General features: G+C 39.0%; 1 protein-coding gene across 2 annotated transcripts; it reads right to left on the bottom strand.

Annotated features, from left to right (window-relative positions):
• Nucleotides 1-41: 41 nt before the first annotated feature.
• Nucleotides 42-25,469, bottom strand: LOC115761008 (semaphorin-2A). Of its 2 annotated transcripts, none has more exons than XM_030702618.1 (15): nucleotides 25,396-25,469; nucleotides 24,169-24,525; nucleotides 11,794-11,881; nucleotides 11,659-11,710; nucleotides 9,106-9,174; nucleotides 7,634-7,741; nucleotides 6,644-6,781; nucleotides 6,341-6,473; nucleotides 5,675-6,031; nucleotides 4,601-4,829; nucleotides 2,480-2,816; nucleotides 2,249-2,412; nucleotides 2,035-2,187; nucleotides 1,862-1,970; nucleotides 42-1,271 (listed from the first exon to the last, which is right to left on the bottom strand). In XM_030702618.1, exons 2-15 carry the CDS (start codon nucleotides 24,320-24,322, stop codon nucleotides 1,200-1,202), a joined length of 2,163 nt encoding a protein of 720 aa, XP_030558478.1. In that variant the 5' UTR covers nucleotides 24,323-24,525; nucleotides 25,396-25,469; the 3' UTR covers nucleotides 42-1,199. The 2 variants fall into 2 exon arrangements, with proteins under 2 accessions (XP_030558478.1, XP_030558479.1); XM_030702619.1 differs by having other exon boundaries at nucleotides 24,169-24,584; nucleotides 25,396-25,466.
• Nucleotides 25,470-26,821: the final 1,352 nt, after the last annotated feature.

Genomic DNA, 26,821 nt, shown 5'->3' with positions numbered 1-26,821 from the left:
TAAATTGAAATTGTAGAAGTGTTTGTTACTATATATATATATTATGTCGTATATAATCTATGGACCGATTTTATGTAAATTGTTTGATATATATTATTTATGTGTAAATTATTTCTTTTATAATTCAGCTTTAATGTATATCATGTATAATTCTGCTTGCTTTAAATGCGTTTATATTGCTTATGTGAAATTTCTTTAAATTTAGTTACTTCGAAAGCAGATCTGATGCAATTTTTATTCATATTTATATATTTATATTTGAATGTGTGCGTATCGATGCGGCAGCTGCTTAGCATGTATGTAAATTGTTTATGCTTGTATGTTTTTAATTTTTTTATAGCTTTTTATGAGTCAATTGTTTGTGTGAATATCGTTTAAATAGGCAATTAATAGATTTATCAAAACTTAACATCACATTGCTTCTCCAATTACGTGTAGATTTATATAGGCTTTAGAGTTTATAGTTATTTGATGCAATTCGGTATTATATATATACTATATATATTTGATTGTTTTTATGATGAATTAAAATGCATGAAATGCGATTCGCTTTATATATATATATAGGTGTGTGTTTGTGTTTGTGTGTGTACTTGTAATACTTGTTTGTTCATTTTTTATTTTCATTTAGTTGTATTTTTAATAGAATTATGTATTAACATCTTGAAACGTTGCATTACTTTTAGTTGCAATTAATATGCTTAATTATGTAATTATTTAAATTTAATTTTATTGTTTATAATAACGATATGAAGTGATTTTTATTTTCGGTTTCAATATTGTTTGCGTTGCAAGTGGCATTTTTGTATTAAATTGTTTGTAGCTAGCTAGTTTATGGTCTGTATTACCCATAGACAAGTGTCTGTATTTAATAACTTTTATCAGCTCTCTTGATTATTTGAGTATGTAGAATAAATGCACTGTACTGGAAGTGGCTCTCTATACACATATGTACGTTGATATTCGTATAAATGCAGTATCTAGGAGTTGAATGCTTAAATTTATCAGTTTAGCGCCAATGATGATTGATGATTGATGATTGATCGCTGTAACTAGGCGGTCTGTTTTAGCTCTGATTCGATTTGATTTGATTTGATTTCATTTGCGCGTCTCAATGCTGGGAACTGTTCGAGGAATTAGTAGAAACGTTTGATGGACATGGATGTTGGCATGGTAACTGTGACGCTTTTGTCGTGATATCAAACGTTATTCTTGCGGAATATATCATTGGGGTGCTGATTGCTGCTGAAGTTCTGGCGAGTCGAGCATTGCTGTAAGAAACACATAATCGTAGACAAATGTTGAATTAAATGCGTGCAGTAACCAGCTGTGATGAGTATTATAAGCATATTACATATTGGCGGATATGACAGACGGCAAATGATTGCATTTTAATTGCTTGTAGCGGGCAAATGGCGCCACACACACACGCACACACACACATAACAACAACAACATCAGCACGTAGGCAATTACCAGGCATTGAGGTCGCACCTCGCTGCATGCCACATACATACATCGTATCGGCGGTCAATTGAACCATATTGAGAGGCGGCCGCCTGGCTGAAACCGCTGCAAGCCACATTGGCCGACAGGCTGACAGGACGAAAGGCTGGCGGGCTGACAGTGCGAGCCGCTTGCCGGCCGCTGGTGTTTAGATAATGACAGCTTAACTACTTTACACTGTTTGTGATTTGACGCTGTGGTGTCAGTTAGCCAGCAGGCTATTAAAATAATTGCCGGCCAAATCATTTATTATGGCATGTGCCTGCCCCCGGCTCTGTCTCTCTCTGTGTGTGTGTGTATGTGACGCTCATTAGCGCCGCCTGCGGTGATAATTTCAATCAGGATAATAACTTACCGCTTGCTTCTTTTCCCAGGACTTCATGGCTGTTTTATATTTCTCGAATTCGTGACACCAATCCGAATAGATTTTCTGATAGTCATTGCTTTTGTTCGGTGGCGTGCATCTATGTGGGTAAAAGCACTTGGTAATTAGCAGTCAATTTAGGGGTATTTACCGGCGCAACTCACCTGTGTGCGTCGACGGTTATGTTGTAGCTGCACAATAGCGAGCCGCCCAAGTGGCAGTCATAGCGCCCGCCATCGGCCTCATTCACAGAGACCACAACCAGGCCGCGCTCCGTTGTCTCAATGTACTTGGTAGGGCTGTATTTGATTTCATAGCTGGCAACAGAAGTATTATTATATCGTTTATTTGCTAGTTGGGTTAGTTTGATTGACTTACCGTCCCCTGTCCTTGGAATGATGGTACCAGGTGACCTGTTCGTTCTTCAGTACCTCGGGTATTTTCACAAAGCAGCCCAGATGCACGCTCTGGCCGTAGGTGACGACAATTTTCTTCTTCAGCACACTCGAGTCGCATATATCGCTCGTCTCGTTGGCCACATCCTGTGTATCGATTGTCAGAGTATTGTTTAAGGCTCAAGGCTGGAGAACACACTTTACGGCCACTTACCTGCAACAGATCCAATTCGTATGGACGGCACGTGTTGGCCTCCTTGTCCCAGCCGCAGTAAGGATCACGCACACAACGGAAGCAATTGTCATAACGACGATTGCACATGGCCAGGTCGATTTGCTTGATGCGATGATCGGTGCCCACATAGAGCGATTTACGTGTCTGGCTGATTTCCATCACCTGGATGGCCTCGTTGGGCGCCACCTCGAAGATGTCCAGCAGCTTTGACAGGGACTCGCCATTGCGATAATACTGCACGATTTTATAGATGCGACCCAGATTGGTGCCCACGTAGTAGACCGTGTACTCCTGGTTCAGTATGTCGATTTTGATTCTGCAAAAGGCAAGTCATAAATTCACAAGGCCCAGATTTAAATATTGCATGCATTAAATGTGGCTTTGTGCATTCGTTGCTGCATTCGCTTCGGGAACGGGCAGCTATGGAAATTAAATGCTTATTAAATATGATAAATGGCCAGAATATTAACGAATTAAATAGTCGCATCTGTGCGCATTCTTGTTTGCTTTTATGTTTGCTGTGCATATTAATAGCACCTGAACTGTTGTAAACGCAGGTATTAAAATTCGTTACATGATTTCCACATTTTCAGCAAGTTGCGGGACAATTAATGCACAAAGGAGCTTGATTCGTGTCTATGCGAAATAAAATAATAAAAATTGTAATGTTCACATATATATACCCTTGTATAGAGTATTTTATGTCATCGAAGAAGACATCTGCGGCCTTAAAAAGTATATATATATATATTCTAGATAAGGATCAGTAAGTCCAAAGGATCGATAAATCCAAAATTAGGTTCTTGTATGAAAAACTTCATCTTCATCAAATTTATATAATATTTCTATATATTTCTAATTTCATAATATTTCTATATAAGCCAAATCTTATCAACATCGGACCACAACAGCATATAGCTGCTATAGGAAAGATCGGTGGAATAGTAGAATCTTATATGAAAAAGTATTCTGTGTTCAAAGATATTCTCACATATCTGCAATAGGGCAATGTCTACAAGGGTATTAAATCTTCGGCGTACCAACTGCCTCCTTTCATTTAATTTTTTTGTTTTGCATATTATTTATCTATTTTTAATATACGACTGTAATTAAGTTTAAAATTTCAATAAAATTGCAATAAAATATTGCCATAAAAAACAAGCTGTGTTTTACTTGTAATTAAACAAAAAACGAAAAGTGTCCATATAAAAAGTTTGATTAATAAATAGTATTCCGAAGGAATGTGTTCTCACAAAGTCGTTTCAGCATTTTAATTAATGAATTCATTTGCATCGTTGAGTGAGAAATCATTTTGTCCATCTAGCAAAATATTTGCTATATTGCAAAACTTATTAACAACAGGCTATTTTTTCTTTTAGAATAGTTTGTGTTGTTGGTTGTGGTTTGCTTCCTAATTTTATCTACCCATAAGCAACATTAGCTAATTGCTTTAGCTTAAAATATTTGCGATGACTATTTAATTAAACTCAGTTTTCTTTGTGCTCTTAATCCATTGTCTGTCATCAGCTTTCAGATGTTGCTGGAGTTACTTTTACTTTTTTGTTACAGTATTTATTTCTCAGCTACGGTTAAAATGGGCTTTCCATAAATATGTACGAATGTGGTTTTCCATTTATTTGAGCTCATCCCGTGATTTACTCGACTCGAAAAAGATATTGGTTTCAAATGCAGCAGGTGAAATTCTGTTGGTCGAGTTTTTAAACCCACCTGACTATGAACAAAAAATTTTAAATTGATATTGTGTTCGAGTTGGTAACAGGCAACTTTTAAGACTTGGATATTTAAAGCACTCAAATAATCAAATAATAAATTTTCGTACATGGATTTTCACTTTAACAGGCCAAACCACAAAGAGAAACAAATCGAAATATGCAAATAAATTCTAAAAAAAAAAAAATTGAACAAAAAGCTGTCCACACACACAAACACTCGGCCAGACATTGTGCATATGTGTGCACTTAGAGAGACGTGTGTGTGTGTGTGTGTGTGTGATACACATACATAGATAGCTAGCTTGTTCATGAAAGCAATTCAGAGAAAGAGAGAGACGGAGAGATAACAAGCAGAAATAAAACTTACTTGTCAACAACGAGCTTTGTGAACACCAAATCCCTTTTATAATAGACCGGATTGTTGTGCTCGTGATTTACGGCTTTGTCCATAAGTGGATGCGAGCGTATGAAATTCAGGACAGTATCTGGCAGATTTGAGGTATCGTTGACACATGTGCCGGGTCGCGGATCGGGCACGCGGGAGTTCAGCACCGGCAGCCAGGCGGAGTTTGAAGAGGATTGCTCCTTAAATTTGCCTGCAAGCGAACAAAACAATAACAAAAACAAAATCAGATTCAGAATGAAAGAAAAAAATATAAGAAAAGGATTATGCTTAAGAGTTATTCTCTACCAACTGCAGCATCAGTAGCAGCAGCAGCAGCATCAGCAGCTACATATTTCAGGTGCACGCAGTTGCTGGCAAGTGTTTGCAATGAAGTTTTAAATCTGCGACCCCAAAGTGTCAGCTGTTGTGCAGCTGAGCGTTAAGCGAGTGTGTGTGTGTGTGTGTGTGTGTGCGTGTGTGTGGCTATAATCCATTCAAATGGATTTTCTAATACGATTTATGTTGCTCGACGGCAAACGAGTTCGCTGAAATTACAAAACACTCAACACCCTGAGTGCTATGCTGTTCTGAGCTGTTACTATTGGATCTGTGCTACCTATTGGATTTATTGTTAAGCTCGTAACTGTCCCCGTCCGGTGAGCTCAGCAGCTGCAATGAAAATCACACAGGGGCCAGCTGAAACCAATGTGCTGCAGTTTGCAAATAAAATTTGCCGATAAGTTGCATTTGCCATTTCTATTTCTATTTCGATTTCTATTTGTATATCCATATATATATATATATATATATATTCCTATTACTATTTCCACTCAAAGCACTTGAGGGATTGAGCACAATTTAGTTGGGAGGGGGTGCTTGGGGAAAAACAAAAGAGAAAATTGCACGTCAGTTGACGTTGACAGTTGGCAACATTGTGGCCACGATAACGTTCGTACATCACATCCAGGAGCATCCATTTTGCACAGCACACTTAACATCTGCACACTTTTATATATATATATATATACAATCATATGTATTTGAGAGCCCACTCACCATTGAAGGCGGCCTGCACCTCGTTAATGTGAAAACTGCATACGGCTGATCCAATCAGGCCATTGGTGCTGGTCGTGAACGTGGCATAGAAACGAGTCTTGTCCGTGGGCAGTTGGTAAACCGATTGTATCTCATTAAAGTAGAACGGAAATTCGCCCGAAATGCTGCAGTTGAGGCGTGCCTTCAGATACGTGGCCCAGTTGTGGGCCAGCAGATTCTTGCCGCCCACATCCTTTTTGCAGACACGCGCAATACGCGAATAGACCGCCTTGCCGCAGTTAATGTACTCCACGGCCGTTTCGCGGAAAAAGAAATAAACATACTCCCCAATGTCGAAGGAGCCAACGAAATTGGGTTCTGCAAATAGAAGACGAAGAAGTGAGATTGATGACCTTCTGTGAGTAACGATCTACATAATTGGACGTCCTAAGCCGCTTAGCTGTCCTCCACTTGCTTGCTTGCGAATCGCATCAACAGGCAACTCGCAACTGTCAACTGGCAACTGGCGACTGGCAACAACCCAGCTCCAGTGTGCGTGCCAATACAAACAATGAGACTCATGCGCGAAATCATTTGTAAGGACGCAACAGCAAATCCTTTTTTCAATTTTATCTAGAGCCACAGCAGCAGCAGCAGCAGCAGGAGCAGCTCTCGGCTTTTACTTACTGTCCAACCACTTGGAATCATATTTGAGCGTGCGCTTGAATTTGTATTCCAAGCGCTTTGCCGACGTATTATACAAATCCGTTCGAAAGATCACAGTATCCGCCTTCGTGAATTCCGCATTTGTGCCCGAGTACTGTGCAAAAGATACAAAACACAAACAGAAACACAGTGAGACAAACTAATTGAAGTACTCTGTCGCTATTTATGTGGCAGCCAGCACATAGATATAGATATTTATGCAGCTCTTGGGCTGAGCTCAGCTCCCATTGTATTTAAATATATGCATATGAATACGTAACTCACCAGGCCAGGCAGTCCGCCGGGATTACCGTCCTCGACGTAAATGGCAGTTGAATTGTCCAAAGGATCGTACGGACATTTTGCAATTCCAAGCCCAACGCCGATCACGTACTCCGAGCGTGGCAAATGCGTCAGGTTCGACTAGGATATACGAAAACAATAGGTTGAGAAATATTAAAATAATTGTTTGTAGTTTTGCAGTTCAATTAAACATCTATATCATTCTTTTGATCAATAAAAATAAGCTTCTCTTATTATTTCAGCTATGGGAAAAAGAGAGTAATGATTGTCTTAGCACGTTCCACGAAAGCCCTAAAAACTTTTTACTAATTGTTGAGCTGATTCCAGCTGCCGAAATGCTGAATACAAAGCGCAAAAACTTGCCAAATATTGCTTTTAGTTTTGCTTGTTTTACCTCTTGTTGTTGCTGTTTTGCTTTTAGTTTAAGTTTTTGCTAGCACCAAATCAAAATGCATGGTTTATTGCAGAGGCTCTGTTCGCCCAGGGGGAGGAGCAAAGGACGAATTGTGCACCTGACGTATGTGTGAGTGTATAAGTGTGTGTGTGTGTGTGTGTGTGTGATTTGTATGCGTTGCGAGCAGCTTTTGGTTGCACCTGCACACTAATGACTATTTTCACAACAAGTAGTCAACAGAAAAGTTATAGAACTTATATATATATCTAGTTATATATGCCAAGCGGTATATGATGTAGAGGCAAAAGACGGCGAAAATGCAGTACGCTATTCAGTTCATATACAAAAGGACATATGCGTTGCTTTGTGTGTAAGTGTGTGTGTGTGTGGCTGTTCCAGGATAGCGATCTAAAGTCAACAGCCATACACACACGCAGACACACAAAGCAGGCCTCGTTTGTTATTTGCTGAAAATCTTTTCAAAAGTTGCGTAGTTGCGTTATCATTGCTATAAAACTTGTCCTTGAGCCACAACACTAACACACACAAAGGGTTGTAGGCGGCTGTTATGTACTTACATAGATGACATAATCCTTGGGATTGTGAGCATTGGTGCCACAAACATAGAGCCTATCACCTTGCTGCATTGATTGTATGACGCGCACATGGTTCTTGCAATCAAAGACCTGGAAAGAAGAGCATTGAAAAATAATTGTGAAAAAACAAGAAGAATAAATATCTTCGGCAAGCCGAAGATTAAATACCCTGGCAGACGTATGGCGTACGATTTTGCGATGTGAGAAGAATAATGATGATATCTTGAAAAACTAAATAATAAAACTAAATCTTATGGCTATATGATAAAGTTGATCAATTCGGCTGATTCCGACATATGTTTTACTTAAAAAGCGAACCTAAACATTCATTGACGATAACTTAAAAGCTGAGAACAGGAACAGACAGACATGACTAACTATAATTTTCAATTTATATCATACTCTATAGGATGGGAGACATGTCCTTTTATGCGTTACACATTTTGTGACCAAATTATAATACCCTTTGCTGGAGTATTGAGGTAATAGCGCATTGAGCAACAAACTTGCCACACAAGTTGGCTACGAAAATTGCTGTATGCCACAAGCATACACTGACACACACACACACACTGAGACAAGAAATAAATCAAAACTGGGTATATGAGTGTGTGTGCGTGTGTGTGGTTGAGTGTGTGCCGCAAATGCTACAATTTGTAATAGCACGCGTCGCTGCAGCCACTGCCGCTAAATCAATTGGCAACAATGCAACGCTGGAAAATCCCTGGCAGAGACACACAGCAGCATTATTATGACTTAAGCAAGCCGACCACACACACACACTTGCACATACTCGCACACACATGGGACGCAAGTGTGCACCAAAAACGGTTCAATTGACATCTAGATACAAGCTACAATCAGATACACACGCACACACACACACATATCGGAGGAACATGTGTATGGAATATGTTTGGCGGACTGTGTGTGTGTGTGTGGCATGCAACTGAAACTGAAGCGCACGAAAAACTCGCTACAAATTGAAAAGCCACAAATAAATTGAAAGAGATTTCAAATGAAAGGATTTGCTGTCACATTATAAACGAGTTACAATAACAGCCAACAGAAGCGTCTGAGCCAGCGCCTGCATTTGCAAAGCGCAGCACTAGAAACTGCGATTCGGAATAGGAATCGGAATCGGATTCGGTTTTGAAATTGGAGCATTTCGCGTGCGCCCTCTCTAATAGGAAATTGATTCAGCCCAGACGCTACTCAATGCACTGGTGTGTGTGCGTGTGTAAGTAAATGCCGCCTCGATGCCACCATATGATATAAAAATCAATCAAAAGCTGAGCATGTAACATTGCAACTGCCGTTCGCGATTTATAGAGAACGAGGGCTGTCTAAGTATTGGCACAAATAGGTCCCACATAAATGCAATCGTTGGTGCATTGATTGAATTCTTTGCTTTAAGTTGTGTTTGCCATAAACGCAAATGGTTATTGACTTACCTGACTCTTGCCCTTCGACACACAGCTGACCACATCGTCGCGTGTGGGCTCCAAGTTGATCACATCACGCTGGAAAACAAATAAAAATCAAGTTAATTAAATTAATTTTAGATAAATAAGCAGTTCTTAGTACTAGTGTAGTGAGTATGAGCAAGTATAGATTATATTTATTATTAGATTCCACATTTTCATTGTGAATGCAAGCGTGACAATTTAATATAGCATACTTTAAGGGGTTCATTAAAAATATATATAAAAAATATTTTCGAATATTTGTTAAGCATTGTTCGAAAGGGAATCGAAAAGTTAAATGAAACCAATAGCCTAGCATTTAAGTTTCTCTTCTCATTCGAATGCACAACCTAATCAATTACAAACTCAATTGAATAAAAAGTGTAAATTGTGATTCAGCGGCGAAACTGAAATTTTAATATAAACACATTTGTATGCAGTCTTGGCTTCTTAGGCGAAAATGGTTACGCGTTTTCTTCTTGAATTTTTTTTGGGCTACATTTTGTGGTGCCACGCATAAACTACAACTAGAAGCTGTCAGACGGGGCTTGGGTGTAAGAAGAATAAAGGGCGACCAGCTTGGGCCAAGCTGCCTGTAGCATGCTTTCAAGCAAATTGATTTATAAATCACGTAATGTAACGAGCACATACGAAATATTTTCAAGCGAAATGCGCGCACGCATCACACCGCACCATCCCGCCACAATGTGGGGGCACACAGCGTCAGAGCGTCCACATAAAACCAAAATCATGTATTATTTAGTAAAATTTGCATTTGCCGCATAAAGCAGCCGCAGTAGTAGCAGCAGCCGTGGCAGCCGTGGCAGCGGCGCACCTTGCCACTCGTCCTCGGTAGGCACTACCAAATGATGCCCAGGGCGAACGCAGTTACTCGCACAGTGTGTGAAATAACACATAAAATATATTGACAGATGCCGGTTGCCAGAACTGGCTGACTGCTGGGCTGAATAAGTGGGTGGTGGAGGCGGACTTGTGCTCGGCTGTCTCGAAACGGTAGCAAAACGTGGCGTCTTTCGGTTTTATGGTACGTTTGCGGCCAGGTTTCAGCTGTTGCAGGTGCACGGCAGGCGCAGCCACACAACGTTTCACTCATAAAACAAGCTTTTGTATGACATAAATTCATAAACAGCCTCCCGCACACATGTACACTCCCTTGGCATGTGTGTGTGTGTGTGGGTTATCGACTTTCACGAATTTCGATAATTCGCAAGTTCGGCATTTATGAGGAAATTACTCACTCACACACACACACCTTTCGGCTCACACACATTGGCACTGAGGAAAAATGAAATATCAAATACTATTTTCCCTGCCATAATGAATAAACGAATATATTATGTTAAATATATTATATTACAATATATACTTGTGTCCTTTTTAATGTGCTTTTCAATAACACAAAGACTTTTAGAAAAAAATCATGTAAAATTTAGTTATCCCCTTTTGGAAACATTTGAATGTGCCCATAATTAATTTAAAAGCGATAAGACTTGAATAAAAACTTAAATTTTCTCAGAATTTCCACGTAAATTACTGGAAAATGTTGGCCCAAAACTTCTGTTTAATATTTGATATAAAACAGAACCAAAGGGCAAATAAAATGTATGCGCTGTTTTGTTATTTTCGCTCAGTGTACATAATTTATGCGGTACTCAGCCATTACCACGGCATGTGGAATCTGGGCCCGTGCATGGGCAAAACGAAATGCCCATAATGCAGCCCCCAGAGCGCATATTAAATATGTTTTTTTCGGCCCTTTTTGCTTTGTTGGCCTGTGAGGTGGACAGGGACACGTTTGCATACGGATTTGTTGGGGACTGAGTAACTAAAACAGATATTTTTCACTCGCTTACATCGGGGAATCGAAGATTTGTGGCTCGCATTTGATGCGCGCCCTTAAAGGTGGGTTTGTTGCCCCCTCCTCCGTGTCTTTTAGCCCGATGTTGCGTTGTGGCTAAGTGTTGACAGCGTCCGGCGATAAAAAAAATACAGCTAAAAGGACAGGCTTAAGCCGTTTGGCAACTACACACTAGTGTGCACACGCACACACACACACACACACATATATATATATATATGTATATATGAATATATATATATACATATATATATATGCAAACATACATAGACAAATTTGTGCGGAAGGCGCGTAATGAATTTTTAAAACTGTGCCGCAGCGTGGCATAGCTTGTTTCCCTAAAAGCGTGCTACACGTTTTATGTGCTCACTCGCTGGTTGTTAGATTTGTGGCCAGGGGAATTGTGCACAACAGCACAACAGCAACCACAACAACAACAACAGAAACCGTAACAACAATAGCAGCATCCAGTAGACCACTCGACAAGCGAGCGAAACAAACGGAGCTCGTGGGAGCTTAGCCTAAAAGCAAATGCCAGGATTATATATACTTATTGTTATTGTTGCCGCGCATAGTTGTTGTGCCCACTATGGTTGTTGTTGTTGTTGTCGTGGTCGGTTTATTATAAATTAATACCTAGCAATAAATGTATTCATACTTACATCACAATACGAAGAGGATATATTTTGCAAATTCAAACGGAATACGCGATCCCTGCGAACAGTAAGTAGAGAGAATTGGATTTCAGTTTGGTCAGCAGCTAAGAGCCTGGGATTAGTTGGATGTTGGTTACTTACATGGCGCCCACATATAGCGAATCGCGCTCCTCGTTCAAGTGAAACGTGCGGTAGTAGAGTTTGCCGCATGTGAACTCGCGCACATGATCTGCAAGAAGCATAGAGAAAAGAACATCCATACATTATTGTAAATAGTTAGCATAGTTTATTCTCGTTCAATATTTAGACAACAAATTTTCTTAAGTGAGGCAGCAAACGCAAACCCACACTCGAACACGAAATGGAATTCGAGTCCCAACTACAAGACAGAGTCCGAGTCCGAGTCGGAGTCAGAGTTGGAGTCGGAGTTGGAGTCGAGGTCCGCACAAATGAGCGCCTGTCAACAAAGTTTATGCAGAGACATTGACAAAACGCAAACACAGTCCAAACAGTCCAGACAGAAAGTGGCAGGGGAGTGGGGCACAGGGTTTGAGTACGGCACAAAGGACAGCCACAGGCTGCCCACATGCACACACACACAGATGTGAGCAAGGAGCGAGCGGGCAGCCGGCGCCTGTGACTGAGATATCCCATTTCAATCAAATGACATTTTGACATTTCTCTCTTTGCCGGACACTATCGCCGGCGTTGGCAAATGTAGCCAAAGTGCAAGCTTTAAATGTTGTTTATTTACTTTTAACTTTGGCCAACACAAATACTCTACACTCACACTAGCAAACACACACACACGCACACGCTTAGACGGCAAAAATGCAGTGAGTAGTGCGTTAAAGGCAAAAAAAAAAAAAAAAAAATAGAAGAAAACTGCGCTCGTCTCGAGTGTAACTTAATATCTTATTTCAATTTATAAACTTTTATCAACTTCTTACGGTCAACTTTACCGTTAAAGTCAAAGTTAAGCTTGAAATGATTTAACCTGAAAAAGTATAAGCGTATGTGAAAAACTAAGTTGCTTTTATGAGAAAAGTGTATTTAAAAGCCAACAAATAGGTCTAGAAAAGTAGTTCGAATTCGATAAACGAATATCAAAGCCAATTAATAAGCAGCTCGCAAAAGTATGCTACAAAAAGTAAGATCTAAATATTGTTCAGAAAAGTCCCTCGCATATTCTCCTGTAAGTTAAATCTTCTATATAAGAACGATGTGCGATATTTTCGAGAAAAGTGTAAGCTCAGGAATATAGAAATTTGCAGAAATTATAAGCTGTAAAGTCAGACGTTATTTGGTATATAAAACTCTTTTTGTAAAGAATCTGTTCTGCTCTTAATCAAACGATTAACCTGTCAAATCGATTATAATAGTATATATTTTTAATATAACGCATTTAAGTACATTTTAATTGTCAATCTCTTTTGATTTTTCATTTATGACTTCACAGAGGATAATCAATTTTGGTCTGTAATTTGTATGTAATATTGGAATTTGGAACGAGCCTGATTAATTTTATGCAAGCAAGTTTTTTGTTTGCATACAAGTGTGGGAGAGAGAGTGTATGTGTGTGTGTGTGTGTAGACTTATTATGATAATTTCATCGACGACACGCTGTCTGTGCGTTGTTTGCACTTTGGATGAAAGTGTGTGTGTGTGTGTGAGAGAGAGAGAAAGCAAGGCGGAAAACGCTGAGCTCGCATTTACTTAATTAAACTAATTAATATTTGCTTAGAACGCCGGACGTTCTGGACACACACACACACAGACATTGCTCTTTAGCATGACTGTCAGCAAGTAAACTCTCAATCCCGATATCATGTCCAATTAATTTGCTGACATTTCTTACAATAATGCACTTCAGTTCTTGTTGTTTTTGTTGTTGTTGCTCATGTGTCATATGTGTATATATGTCAGCTGTCGCCCGAATTGCATATGCATCGTGCATTTAACTGTCACCCACGCCCCAGAAATTAATGCTGTCAAGTAGTACTTTATAAGACTGTATGCTAATGAATTGTGAATTCGGCTGCCAGAAAAGTTGACCCAAACAAGAGAAATCTGATTAAAAACAGTTATCGAATGCTTCAGAATTTGTTCGGCTTAATGACAAAATATATGTAAATCTATATATGTATAAGTATATCGATGTATACATACAAATATATATGTGCGTATGACTAGCTCGCACTCAACAATGGCAAATGCAAATGCCCCCTGCCCATGTCATTGTCTACGTTTCCTTTGTAGCCGCCCCCTTCGAACCCTTCAGCCACAAGTACAGCTATTTTTGATTTCCGATTTAAAGTACATTTTAGACAAAAGCAAACACTGTAGTTTTCCCAGGCCAAAAGTAGCAGCGTCAATAAAGGCACAACAAAAAAAAAAGAATATATAGAAAAAGAAAAAGGGATCTGCGTCTTTTGTTTGCCAACGGGAAAACAACTACAAAAACAACAGCAGCTACGAGCATTGGCGACATATATATATATATATATATATATATATATATGTGTCTGTGTGTGTGTGTGCGTGTGCTTTTGCATATATTGCGCACAATTCGGGTAAATGTCCTTGCCAAACCGGAAGTCGACTTGTATACGCTTGAATTGTTATTGTACCCGTACCTCGTATGTGTACTCGCATTTTGTTTGCCGCTCGCTGTCGAACTTTTTCCGCATTTTGCATGTTTTTTTTTTTCTTTTTGAATTCTTTTACATGTTTCCTTGTTTTTTTTTTTTTTAGTTAGTTGTTGGCCACTTTTTTCTTAATACTCAGTTTGTGCCTTTAAGCCGATGGCTTTAAAATATTTTTCGCATTCTCTTTAAATTGTCTACTTTAACATTAAATGAATACTCCAAAAGCGTTTAACTACTTATATCCTATAAGAGCTTTGTGGAGCACACAAGTGGTAGGGGCATGCAGACAATAGTTTCCAATTGTAGATTGCAAGTTGAGCATTTAGGGCAATCAGAGTCTTATGAAGTATTCAAATGATTTGATTCCAGTAGATGAATCAGGTCAAATTGTAGTTTGTAAGTCGAAACTTAAGCTTCAAAGAAACCTTTACTGCAGCGCTCATGCCAGGATAATAGGTTTCAAATAAATAATAAATAACCTGAACTCAAAATGGGGGCAGGTCACTTGACTCCTAGATAATAGATTTCGCAGCACCACGAAGCTTAAGGCATTCAAATGTACTTAATTAAATTATTTCATATACAATTTGAATTGAGTGTTGCTCGCAAGAGTGTTGCCACCTTTTAGAAAAACTAAAGAATTCTGTAACAACTGTACTCGGGCAACGCTCGATCAACTGATAGAGTGTTGCCATAACTCTGCAGCAAATAATTTGAAAATTCTGCAAGCGAAAATATTCTTTTGGAATTGGACACTTTTTATTTAGTTGTCTACTTTGAGGCGCCTTTGGGCTTAATCTCAGCAAAACAGTATCATAAAAACCGAAAAACCATTTAGCACAAATAGGACCAAAAATATGTATATACATATTAATTGGCTGTCTCAATATTGTAGCAATACTCGAAAGATTTGTAGTTAAATTTATGCGCGTAAAAACTGTAATACTTTATGGGGCTTATTAGGGAAAACAGCTTTCCAATCTGCGGCATATTTACGATGGCAATTGCTACAACATATTCGCTAGTTCCATTTCAAGTCTACAATTGTCTCGCACAGCATTAAGGCACGCATTCATGACGGAAAAGTCTATAAAAATATTATACATTTATGGCCATAAAAGAGCTCGGCTGATAGGCAGCTGCTCTGCAGTGTTTATTCACATGCAGAGCGGCGACAGCATAAATTGTTATGAGTGCTGCGGAAGCCGATGGCTGGCGTCTGCTCTGGCTCTGATGCCTGTTTTCAGCTTCTGCCCTTTGCCTACGAATGATAATAAATTGCAAATTGAACGGAAGCTAATCGCAGGCATATTGTTGAGGACGCCGGAAGGTCGCCAAGCTTGTGCAGAAAATTATCAGCTGGCAGCTGCCACAAAATATTGTGTTTGCATTTAACTGTGGCAAGTATATAACATAACATACATATTGTGCGTGGCAGTTGCAGATGCAGGTGTTGCAGGCGACAATCGAGCATTTGAGCACTCTGAAGGGCCATCAAATTCGGTGGGTCGTCGTAAATTTGTTTTACTGAGCAACCTTCGCAAACTTGCCATTTCAGACGACGTTTGCCTTATTTGCTTTTAATCCAAGTCCAATCAAAATCAAATTGCATTTACGAGCTGGCTTTCAATGCGCGCAATTTTATGGAAGTCAAACGATTTTACTCGCTCGCATTTTCCTTTTTTTCTTTTTTCAGCCAAGGGAAACGCTTTCGGTTTTCGGGTGGGTTCCTTTATTTTATTATGGACATACAGTGCTTTAGCAAGTACACATCAGCCATACATATGCGTGGGTATTTATGACTCCATATATGTCAATAATTTTTATGCGCTTCATAAATATGCGTGTGTCTTTACGACCGACTGGCAGTTGAATCAATTTCTTTAGCTACCCTCGAGAATGACAGAAATGCCATTTTCAAAAACGTTATTATCGAATCAAATACAAAAAGAATAATGAGAGAGTCAAATGCAGTAAACATATTGCGAATTTGTCTCCTACACCGCAGGCTAACATGCCACAGACATGTCACAGGGCACACTCTCACACACACACACGGAGCAGCCCTTGGTGACAGGAGAGTTTCCTTTGAAATGTTACTGTTACCTCCGGGTCTAAAGAATCTCATAGATGCCACAAGCAGCGACCAACCCAAAACATTCGCCTGCCAACCTGATGACGGTTATCATCGGGAGAGGCATGTAAAATAGTTGATAGGAATGTGTGGATTTTGAAAAAATTGAAATTAAGATTAAAGGTCTAGTTAACCAGCTTTTAAATGGCAGTGTTTGATCATTTTTAAATAAACAAAGTAGGCAGAGGTGTACAGACTTTAAAGGAATAAATAATTTAAGTACGTTTGGCATAGAGTTTCATTGAAAAGTTCTTATAAATAAAACCACAAACATGCGATTTCTTCAAGTCATAAAGTAGGTATATAAAAAAGGAAGTTGTTAAATAAAGTTGTTAAATAAATTTCTTTATACTTTAAGTAAATGTTTAAGATCAGAAAGTTAATTTTCAGTGATGATATGTGATTCTCCTGAATTCTGGCAAATATCTCCAGCCATTTGGGCTTGTGGGACTGACAAAATTTAAGTTAAATTAGCTTTAGCTGCGAAGCTGCATATTTGCACAACTAATTAAAGTTTTCTTAGAAACTTGCGAGCTGTTTGTCATTTATCATTTCATATATCTTGCGATGAACTGTTCAGAATGCAGACATTTTATAATATTTTCCGTCTCTAATCTCTGTTGACTACGCATGTATGTAAATTTCCCATTATTTTGCTGGCTAATTATGAGCAATGGCTTCCACTTCCTGCTGCGCTTGTCGGCAACTCTTTCTCTGTTTGCGTTGTGTGTGTGTGAGTGTGCGTGCATGTGTGTTGTGTGTGCACTACGTCAGCATAAAGCACTCGAAAACTGTCTAGACGTCTGATGTCTAGGCGTGTTGTTATCCACACTTGTGCGCTGATTCGTGGCCTGCGGCCCCAGTGGAGCAACTTGCCAGTTACCAGTTGCCGATGAGCGACCCGCCTTCAAGTGGTTGCCATTTCATTTGCCGAGAAATTGTATGTAAAATAATTAAAATACAGCACCGACTTGGCTCATGTGTTTCAATATACACAGATAGTCGGCTGCAGAGAGCAGAAAGTTGTTCTAAAATTCAGTTCGAACAGGCTCAAATCAAGTAGTTGCAATCTTACTTAATCTGCTTTGCAAGTTAGAGCAAGATAGGATAGTAAAATATATAATATTTATCGCTTCCCTATTGAGTCGGAATCATTATGGAAATCTCTTCGAACTGAGCTTAAAGTATCTAATACCTGATCTTTAAGCTCTTATCTTCTGTTTGCCTCGACTGAATATCAAATTTCGCATCAATATTGCAAATGCAGCGCATTAAAGCTGCTGCTGATGCTGCTGCAGAGTCAGTTTGCTGAGTACGAGTACGAAACATTTTCAACTCTATTTAGTTCATTTTATGAAGAGGGTGGACAGCGGGCAGGCAACAGCAGCAGTTGAGTTCATTTTGTTGCCAAATAGCAAATGCAAAAACAGTGCTCATAAAAAGCAGCATCACTAACAACAGCAACAACAACTGAGAGGAGCTGAAAGAGCCTGGCATTTATGCGCTTTGCTGCTGGCAGGACACTGAGTAGAGCAGACCCCCGAAAAGCAGGCAACAAAAACGCAACAAATGCGGCAACCGTTTCATTTTTGGTGTTTTGCGAGCTTTGGCAATGGCAACTTCATTTGATGAGCCTGCAGCGTGGACCCCGAGGCCAGAGAGACAGAGACCAAGAGCGAGAGAGAGAGAAGGGCATAGAGCACATGTGAGCTGGTTTTTGTGGCTACCAGAGCTGGCTCGTATGTGTGTCCATTTGGAGCGTCATAAACGAGGACAAGCTATTTGAAGTTTTTTGTTGCAACAGCTAAGCCTCGGCGAGGGGCATGGCTGGCTGGGGCATGGCTGGTTTGGTGCACAACTCTTGCTCTACCTTCAGTCAGTGGAACATAAACATTTTGCGGTGCGCTTAATTTCGCATGCACTCGCCGAGTGCCAAAATGACGCTGCAGAATGAGCACTTAAGAGCCAAAGAGAGCAAGCAAATGCGGCTGATATGTTGCATAATTGTATATAATGTTGCCCAAATGCGAGTCTTGCATAATTAAGAGCTAGCACAATAAGTACTACTGGCAAGCGGCAACGGGGTTAGATCGACAACAAACGAGCTGAATTTGATTAACAATGCAAACGGTAAGGTTTGGTAAATTTCTGCACGTTTACTAAATCAATTACGTCGTAATGAAATTCAATTAAAATGGACAAAACTAATGCACTCACGGCCGTCTGGCATGCATGTATTTATAAGTCTTTCGATTCCGTCCTGACAAAATTACAAATGCAAATTAGCATTAAGTGACTTGTTTGTCCTTTCCCCGGCAGTCTCTCGTTTTGTAATTACTTGCACAAATTTCATTTGGCATTTAGTTTAAATAATTGAGTTATGCTAACGACTGGCGACACACACATGGCTATAACTGGGCCAACTTGGTCTGGGCTAAGATCCCTGTGCTCTCTCTCTCTCTCTTCCTCTCTCTCTTTTGTTTATGTCTGCGACACTGATTTCATTTTCATTACATAATTACTTTTGTCAGCTACATGTTGCATGCTACTCGCAATTGCAATCAACTGTTATGCGTTTAATAGATTCTCGCTTGCCAGGCTAGGCGACAAATACACAGCTCTACTGATAAACCCCATTTGTTTCCTTCTTCGTCTGGCCCGCCGCTTTAATCAGCCACAAGCGGAACGCTCCAACAGTCGGTCGAGTTTATCAATCAAATGTTATACAACTTTGGCAGGCGCATTCATTCTAAAAACTTTTCAGCTTAATGATTTGTAAATATGAACAGAGAACAAGCGAGCAAAAGAATTATGACAATAAGCCGAAATGTAGATACCCTTATCTATAGAAAATATACTTGAGATATGACAAATATTAAAAATGTATAAAATAATACATAATGTGAATATTGATTGCTATCAACAGGATAAATTTACCAAGCCAATAAATTCCTTTGCATTTCCGTATCCTCATTGCAAACTGTACTTAAGTACAGGCAGCTGTTTTTTGGCGTTGCCAGATCTGTAGCATGGCAATCAAGACGGCTGCACTGCAATACTCATTGTACTTTTTTGCAATGCAGATAAAGTTCTTGGCAACTTTTGCCAAGCAAATGCCGGCAATATTAACATGACAAAGTACTTTTTGCAGTTTGCAATGCATTTTTTGTTAACTCTTAACACTCGATTTGTCACTGATTGATGTTTTTTTTGCCTTTCATATCGTACACGATGACATAGTTGTGATGCCCACATTAACAGCAGCTGGCGATGACAATGAGCTGTTCAGCTGTTGAAAGGAAGTTGGACGGAAGTATGCAGCAAGTGGCAAGTACTTGTCGTGCTAGTTGCAACTACTTATTTCGCACATAAATTCTGCGTCAAAGTTGTTGCAAAGAAACGTGATTTTGCTGTCGCTTAAAACTTGTGCAGAGCGAACTTTAAAACATACTTTTAATGATGACTTCTGTGTCCATTCTTGGCTAGCTAACATTATTAATTTAAGCGTCAGGTGTTCGTTCGCATTGAAACTCAATTTTGTGAGCTGTGTGTTGCAAAGTTTGCGTTAACACACTTTGGGCCGGACTGAATACAGCAAAGAGGCTGATCAAAGTGAAACTGGGACACATACACACACAGACACACACTTAGTGCTTCCCCTGGCTACCTCAGCCACTGCCAACAGCTTTTGTGCTGTGCGTTCTCAGCTTTTGAGCTAACAGCTTTTGACATTGCATTAACGCCAGTTGGGAACGCGTCGTTGCTTTGCCCGCTTGTCAGCCGCAACAGTAGCAACTACAACAGCTACAACAACAATCAGTATGATGAGGGGCAACGCCTGCACACTTCGTTACTCAATTTGTGGCAAGGAACTTTCATTATGTGCCCTGTGTAACATGTGACTCTCATAAAAGTCGACCCCTGCCAAACACACAGGCACACAAAAGCTTAAGCACTTAAATGAAAACGTGTCACTGAGTTTTAATTGCGCGAGCATCAACACAAATACAAATACAGATATACACATACACACACACACACACACACACACACAGAAACCTACAGAGCCTTGTTCTGGTTGTAGTTGTTGCTTTTATGTGAGTTTTGTGCGTGGTCAGTGTTTGGATAACGCCTACGTTGTTCAGCTTATCACATTCGTTTTATGGGTCAAGCATTCGTTCGAGAAAACAGTTTGAAATGCACACACAAGCCAGTGCACTTCAAACTTCCAGGCTTAACTTATAATATTGTTATTGCCTTGAGAGAATTTGATGCCAGATTTTTCTTAAATTGTTCTAACGAAAATTTATTGTATTTTATGGCAAAGTAAGTATTTGAGTATAGGTTAAGTCTGAAGGTTTTGTTTAATTACAATTCAGATAAGTTTATTATTTTTAAAGTGCTGCCAGTTAACACATTACCCAACACTGTCGGTCAGTGTGTCCACACATTGGAACAATATGACAACAATTTGCATATCATAAACCGCTTCTTTTTTTTTTTTTTTTTTTAATATTTCAGTTAAAATCAATCTTATTTGTCGGTAAAAACTCTACAAAATAGCAGAAGACTATTTAGTAGGTTTCTTCGAACTCTATTTGCGGGAAAGTTCGAAAGAACTAGTTCAAATGGCGCAAAATACATTTGCTGTATTCGTCTACAAAAGTATTTAAGAGTAGATTATTGTTTCCACTCTGAGAAGTTCAGATAAGTGCGAACTGAGCTCGTGTGGCACGGCCTGCTACCTGGCAGACACGTTAGTGTCTGTTTTCCGACTACCTAATGAAGTCATTCTAACAATAATGAACAACTTGACGCGCAACACAGCGGGGCGTGGCAGAGCCAAAAAGCGGAAAGAAAAAACAAAGGGCAAAAGACATTGACAGGCCATATAGAGGCAACTCTCTCAGGCAGATGGGCTGGCCGGAGAATTTAAAAATAAAGACGCGAAGCATCTGCCACTGCGCTGAGTCAACAAATGAGTCGACGACATGAGGAAGTGCGGGGGGCAGCAGAGGTGCAGCGGCGCGTTGCGTTGCGGGAAAAATAGGTGGAATTGTGCATCGGTTCGGTACATTTGGGACTTGGCCAGCTGGGGCATAGCCTGGCATAAATTGTGATCAAATTCGAATGCTATTAATTACGTTAAATCAATAAAAATAACAATTTTTCATTGCATGTGGCAAAACAGAAACCAAGAAACTTTATTCGCCCATGAAAATTTATAGTTGACATTTAATGTTGTATAGTTTTAGCTTTTTGTGGCTTTGCTCTTAATTTATGGCTTAAAACACACCCCCAGCCAAACTAAATACACACAAGCTCATGGGAATACACTGAGAAAAACAAATCAAGCGATCTACATTGTTATTAATCCGAGCCGGCACTTTTTTTTTTATAAATATAGAACATAATACGAAATATTGGAAGGGAAAATATGCTAAAAAATCCCAGAACTCTAAAAGGGACTTATATACTTATCTTAAGTGTTCTTGAACTTGGATCATAAATTGATAAATTCTTGTACTGAATATAATATAATTGTACTCGAATGAAGAGTAGAAAAATCGAGTACTTTTTGTACTGGAGTTCACCCAAAGTTAGTTGAACAACACTTAATTTATCCAAATCGTTCTCTGTTTTTTTTTTTTTTTTTGCCTGTATCGGAGTATCTGAAGCAGCTGCTGCATTTTTGAGGGAAGCGAGCAACGTGCATATGGCCAGTCAATAGAGTGTGCAGGACGAGAACAGGACACTACGGAGTGCACGGACACCTATGCATTCTGTTAAAAGTATGCGCAAACAACTTGAGCGTTTCTTTAATCGCCTCACGTTTCTGCTACAAGTGCTTAGCCGGCGAGTTTACTACAATATGCGTCAACAACAGCAACAACAACAACAACAACAACAACTAGAAAAACTATAGCAACTCCTTGTTGTTGCCGTTTGCTGGTTGCTTTCGCTTTAGCCGGCACGTGAACTTTTATGCTGCGGTTATAGCTGACGCTGCCAGCCGTGTGTTGCCACACACACACACACACACATTAATACAGATACAATAACCGCCCATTGGCCCCCATTGGGCAGCATCTTTGAACGTGAACTATTAGAAAATGTTTACTGGACATGTACATGTAACATGGAGCTGCCACTGCCACTCCGGCAGCATGTCTCCTCGTTTGTACGCAGCAAAAAATGTTGGCAAGAGAATAGAAAGAAATTTAAAAGACTATGGAAAGAAGTGCCAATCAACTGTTTATACAAAATATTTACTAGGGATTTAAATATGTGCACGGAGAGAAATTCTCAAGGAAAAAGCAATGCGATAATCCTTAAGGAACATACTACATTTGTATCTATATACAGATGAGATGTGTGTATATCAGATGAATATTGTACAGCAAACTAAATTGTTGAAAATTAAAAGATGTTGCAGCTACAGATTTGAATGTTAGTAGAAAAGAAAAGAGTTCATGTTAATATTACATATAGAAAGATGTTAACCATAACAGATGTTAAAAATTGCTTCCTTTTGGGAATTGGAGTTTGGATTTTGTAATAATGAGAATGTGACTCAGATAAAACCGATTTTCAACAAGATTTTTAACTGAATGCTATATAAACGTTAATTTGAAACACATAAACGACAAGAGAGATCCATATTTAAATACATACATGCATTTGATGGCAAATTGCCTTAGCTCCAAGGAAATATTGTTTAATTTATGGCATAAGCATTTTAAAAAAAATCAATTTCGCCGACAATATGATTAATGAATAGATTTTTGGTTTAAATTTGGTCAACAACCGGCTTTCGAGCCGCATAGACAACAGCTTCCCAAGCCATTCGGATTTTGGTTAATGTAAATGACTCAATAAAGCGCCTGGAAGCGAATCATAATTTAACCGGTTTCTCAATCAGGTGGCAAACTTATTTCTTTGTCTGAATGAAATTATGGTAAGGGGAAAAAAATATATATATATATACATATATATATATATATATATACGGAGCGGGGCTTTGAACTCTGAGAGGCGGATTTAGCTATTGGGTTCATTATTGTAGCTCAATAGGATTTTTTCTTTTGCATAAAGCATTAATAATTGCAGCTAGTTAAATGCATTGTGTGGATTTACTTGGGTATTTGCACAAAGCTGAAAAATATATGTGCGTATGAATAACAACATTGGGCCGCGATATTAATATGCAAATGATGCTGCTGTAAAAATGATATACAAAATAAATATTAAATAAATAAAAAGGACAATAACATATTAAAAAGTAGTCAATGCAATATAAAAAAAAAAGAATATATTGAAAAATATAAAAGTGCCTTTTGCAATAATGACAAAAACGTGCTGAATTAATATCGCCACCAATAAGATAAATAACAATAGCAATATTGTGGCAAATAAATTACAATTACTTTTTATTTTATTTATTTCTTTTTTTTTCAGCTTTTTTTTTTTTTTTTGTTTGCGTGTAAATTGAAAAATAATATCAATGCCCAGAGTGCAGATTAAATATTATTTATGCTATTTTAAAAATGCTCTCAAGCGCAGTTCTCATAAATAAACAATTAAGAATTAGCAAAACTGTTGACTGAGCAGAAACAAAAAAAAGAAGAAACAATTACAATTAATCGTTTCAGAAAACCTGCAAATAGCATTTAAATGTTATCTGTTATCTGTTCTATTGTACCGTTAGTTATACGCTTATCAGAATTAGTTTACCTCGCTTGTGCCTCGCATAATTCGACTGTTCATTGCCGGAGCAGCAGGGTTGCTCGTAGTAGAAGTTCCACGTGTTTTCGTAGTCGCCAGCAATTTGTTGGGCTCCGCATGCCAGCAACAGCAGCAGCAGCAAAGGAATCAATTGCAGTTGCATTCTGGATTTTCGGTCTTGTTTTTGTTTTCGGGCGTGGGCACACTCGGCTGCCCAAACCTCAATTGGATTACTGTTGTTATTTTTTTGTTTGCTGCCGACAGACACACTACACACACACACACACAGAGTGCTTGTTGGTCGAACTGGCAACCGCTGGCAATTTACTTGCCAAGCCGCACAGAAAAAATGTCCTTTTTAAATAACTGTTAACACATTTAAGTTGTATTATTTTTAATGGTCGCGAAATATTTGTACACTTGCACTGCAATTGCGATGAAATTGAATTTGCAGCAGCAGCAAATGGATTTTAAATAAATTTCTTTTTGCAATGCCCGGTAACAATTTCGTTTTGATTAATTACAAATGCATACATATACATACATACACATACATAGTTTGCATTTTTACAGTTTTAAAGTTTGGCGCGTTGGTGTGCATTCAATTTACGAGGCATTTAGCACTCAACAATTGATAAAACATAAAATAAAAGAAGGTACACAGCATAAAAATGAAATACCAGGCGACAAACTGGTTTCTGCTGTGGTACCCACGCATCTGCAGCAAAAAAAACAACAGCCATAAAGAGCAGGCCGACAAATTCTTGAACATTTCCGCCAAGCGATCGGACAAGTGCGAGCGAGAGAGCACGTTATGTGTGAGCGGTGTAACATGTAAACAAGCTGCTGCGCAAGGTTGCCAGAGCGACGGCGCACGGCGCTTTGTTTTAATTTTGCAGATTATTTCAAGTTGAAAATAATATACTTATAGAAAAATAAATAACACATTTATCCAGCTATTAAGCTACACATTAATTTTGTATCAGCCGATTGATTTCATATAAAAACATCTGTTGCGAATATGCCTCACGATTTATGACTCTGGCAGCTCAGATTTACTTGCAGTAAATGCATATATATATATGTGTGTGCGTGCGAGCACATACATAGGTCAAGATGCATACACACTGAAATGCCTATATGAAAAATCGAACGGAATGTATAAAAATATGTTTAACAATGTATTGTATGTATGCGATGCACTTTAAATTTTCATTGTTTGGGCGATTGTATTACAATTGGTCAGCAGCCGAATGCTTTTTTCATTAACACAAATCTACAATAAAGAAAACCAAATAAATGGTGAACGCGCACTAAACGAAAAGACAACAACAAGATCACTGGTTGCGTCGCCGACTGGTGTGACCGAACTTGCTAAAGACCATAATGTGGAAATTAAAAATGCTGTAAAAAGATAATATACTAGAACATACTTTGGCATGTTGCTAGCAGACAAAAGCTAGTTGATGTGGCATTTACGTTACTTTTTGAATTGTTTCAAGTTGAATGCAAACTTCTCGGATTCGAATCTTAATTACTATTTTTTTTTTTTATATATCCACTGTTAATTAAGTATTGCATATCTTTCGAACTAGACAGTCGATATCAATATTTGTATTTAAATGTTTATATCGACAGGAGTCTAAGGATAATTTTTTGTAAGGTATTTTGAGATTTGTGGATATCTTAACTTTTCAAAAATGGGGGTAAATAACAACAATTGATATTATACATTTGCAATTTAAAATAGGGTAAACAATTTGGAGCACTCCTTTTGTGATTTAACATTGAATTGATTTTCGGAATTTGCCGCAGAGTTTTTGGTATTTGTTGGCTTTCCTTTGCTCGATTTGCGCCATTTGGCCACAAATGAAAGCCTAAAAAGCAACAAAATGCGGCCGGCCAGCACATAATTCCCAGACGGGGTGGTCCATTGGAATTTTGCGGGGACACCTTGCATAGAATCTCGGCGGGCAGACTGCAGCATGGAGAACAAATGGCTACTCTGCAAATTTGAAAGTGTCTTTACGAAGGGGCTGCGGGGCGATGGAAAGAGACGGAGGGGGGGGGGGGGCACGTGGAACACGTTCTAACACGTTTGCTAGACAAAATTGTTTCAAAGCGAACGAGAACTATGCAAAAATTGCAGCACGCGCCGTCGTCTGGTTGATTTTCTCATTGCATTTGCAGTTTCAATTTTGGAATGCAAAGTCGTGCAGAAGCGTCCGAGCCGTATGTGTGTGAGGCTCGGCCATTTTAAAGAGTCTGTACTTCTGTCTCTTTCATTGCCTGTCTGTGTGTGTGTGTGTGTGTGCGTGTGCTTAATGCTCGGTGCTCAAAGTGTGATTATTTTAAATGCTGCCAACGACGCCGGCGACATAACAATTTTGAATGGAGCTCAAAATAAAAGTCATTTTGTTAAGCAGACAAACGCACTGAAAGCAAAACGCTGCTTCACCTGTGCAGACACACACACACACACACACGCACACTTGCACATGAGCAAATGCAATTGTGTTGTCTGGTCTGGTCTGTTCTGCTGGCGACGTTGCCAGACATTTGCGGATGCTTTTGGCGTTGTTTCTGTTTTTCGTTGCATACCTTTGGGCGGCAATTAAAAACAGTTTGGCAGTCACAGTTGCTGCAATTGAATTTCTTGTGG

This window comes from Drosophila novamexicana, unplaced genomic scaffold (assembly GCF_003285875.2).
Source record: "Drosophila novamexicana strain 15010-1031.04,08,12 unplaced genomic scaffold, DnovRS2.1 tig00000462-arrow-pilon, whole genome shotgun sequence".
Taxonomy (NCBI): Eukaryota; Metazoa; Arthropoda; class Insecta; order Diptera; family Drosophilidae; genus Drosophila; species Drosophila novamexicana.
The sequence above is the reverse complement of the archived record's forward strand: the minus strand, read 5'-3'. Positions and strand labels throughout refer to the sequence as shown.

Bases quoted from the DNA above. Each gene is read 5' to 3' on its own strand.
- LOC115761008 (XM_030702618.1), bottom strand. From the start codon at position 24,322: ATGCAACTGCAATTGATTCCTTTGCTGCTGCTGCTGTTGCTGGCATGC. The intron at 2,817-4,600 runs GTAAGTTTTATT...TGCCTTTTGCAG, and splicing joins ACAAAGCTCGTTGTTGACAA to AATCAAAATCGACATACTGA. The intron at 2,413-2,479 runs GTAAGTGGCCGT...ATCGATACACAG, and splicing joins ACGAATTGGATCTGTTGCAG to GATGTGGCCAACGAGACGAG.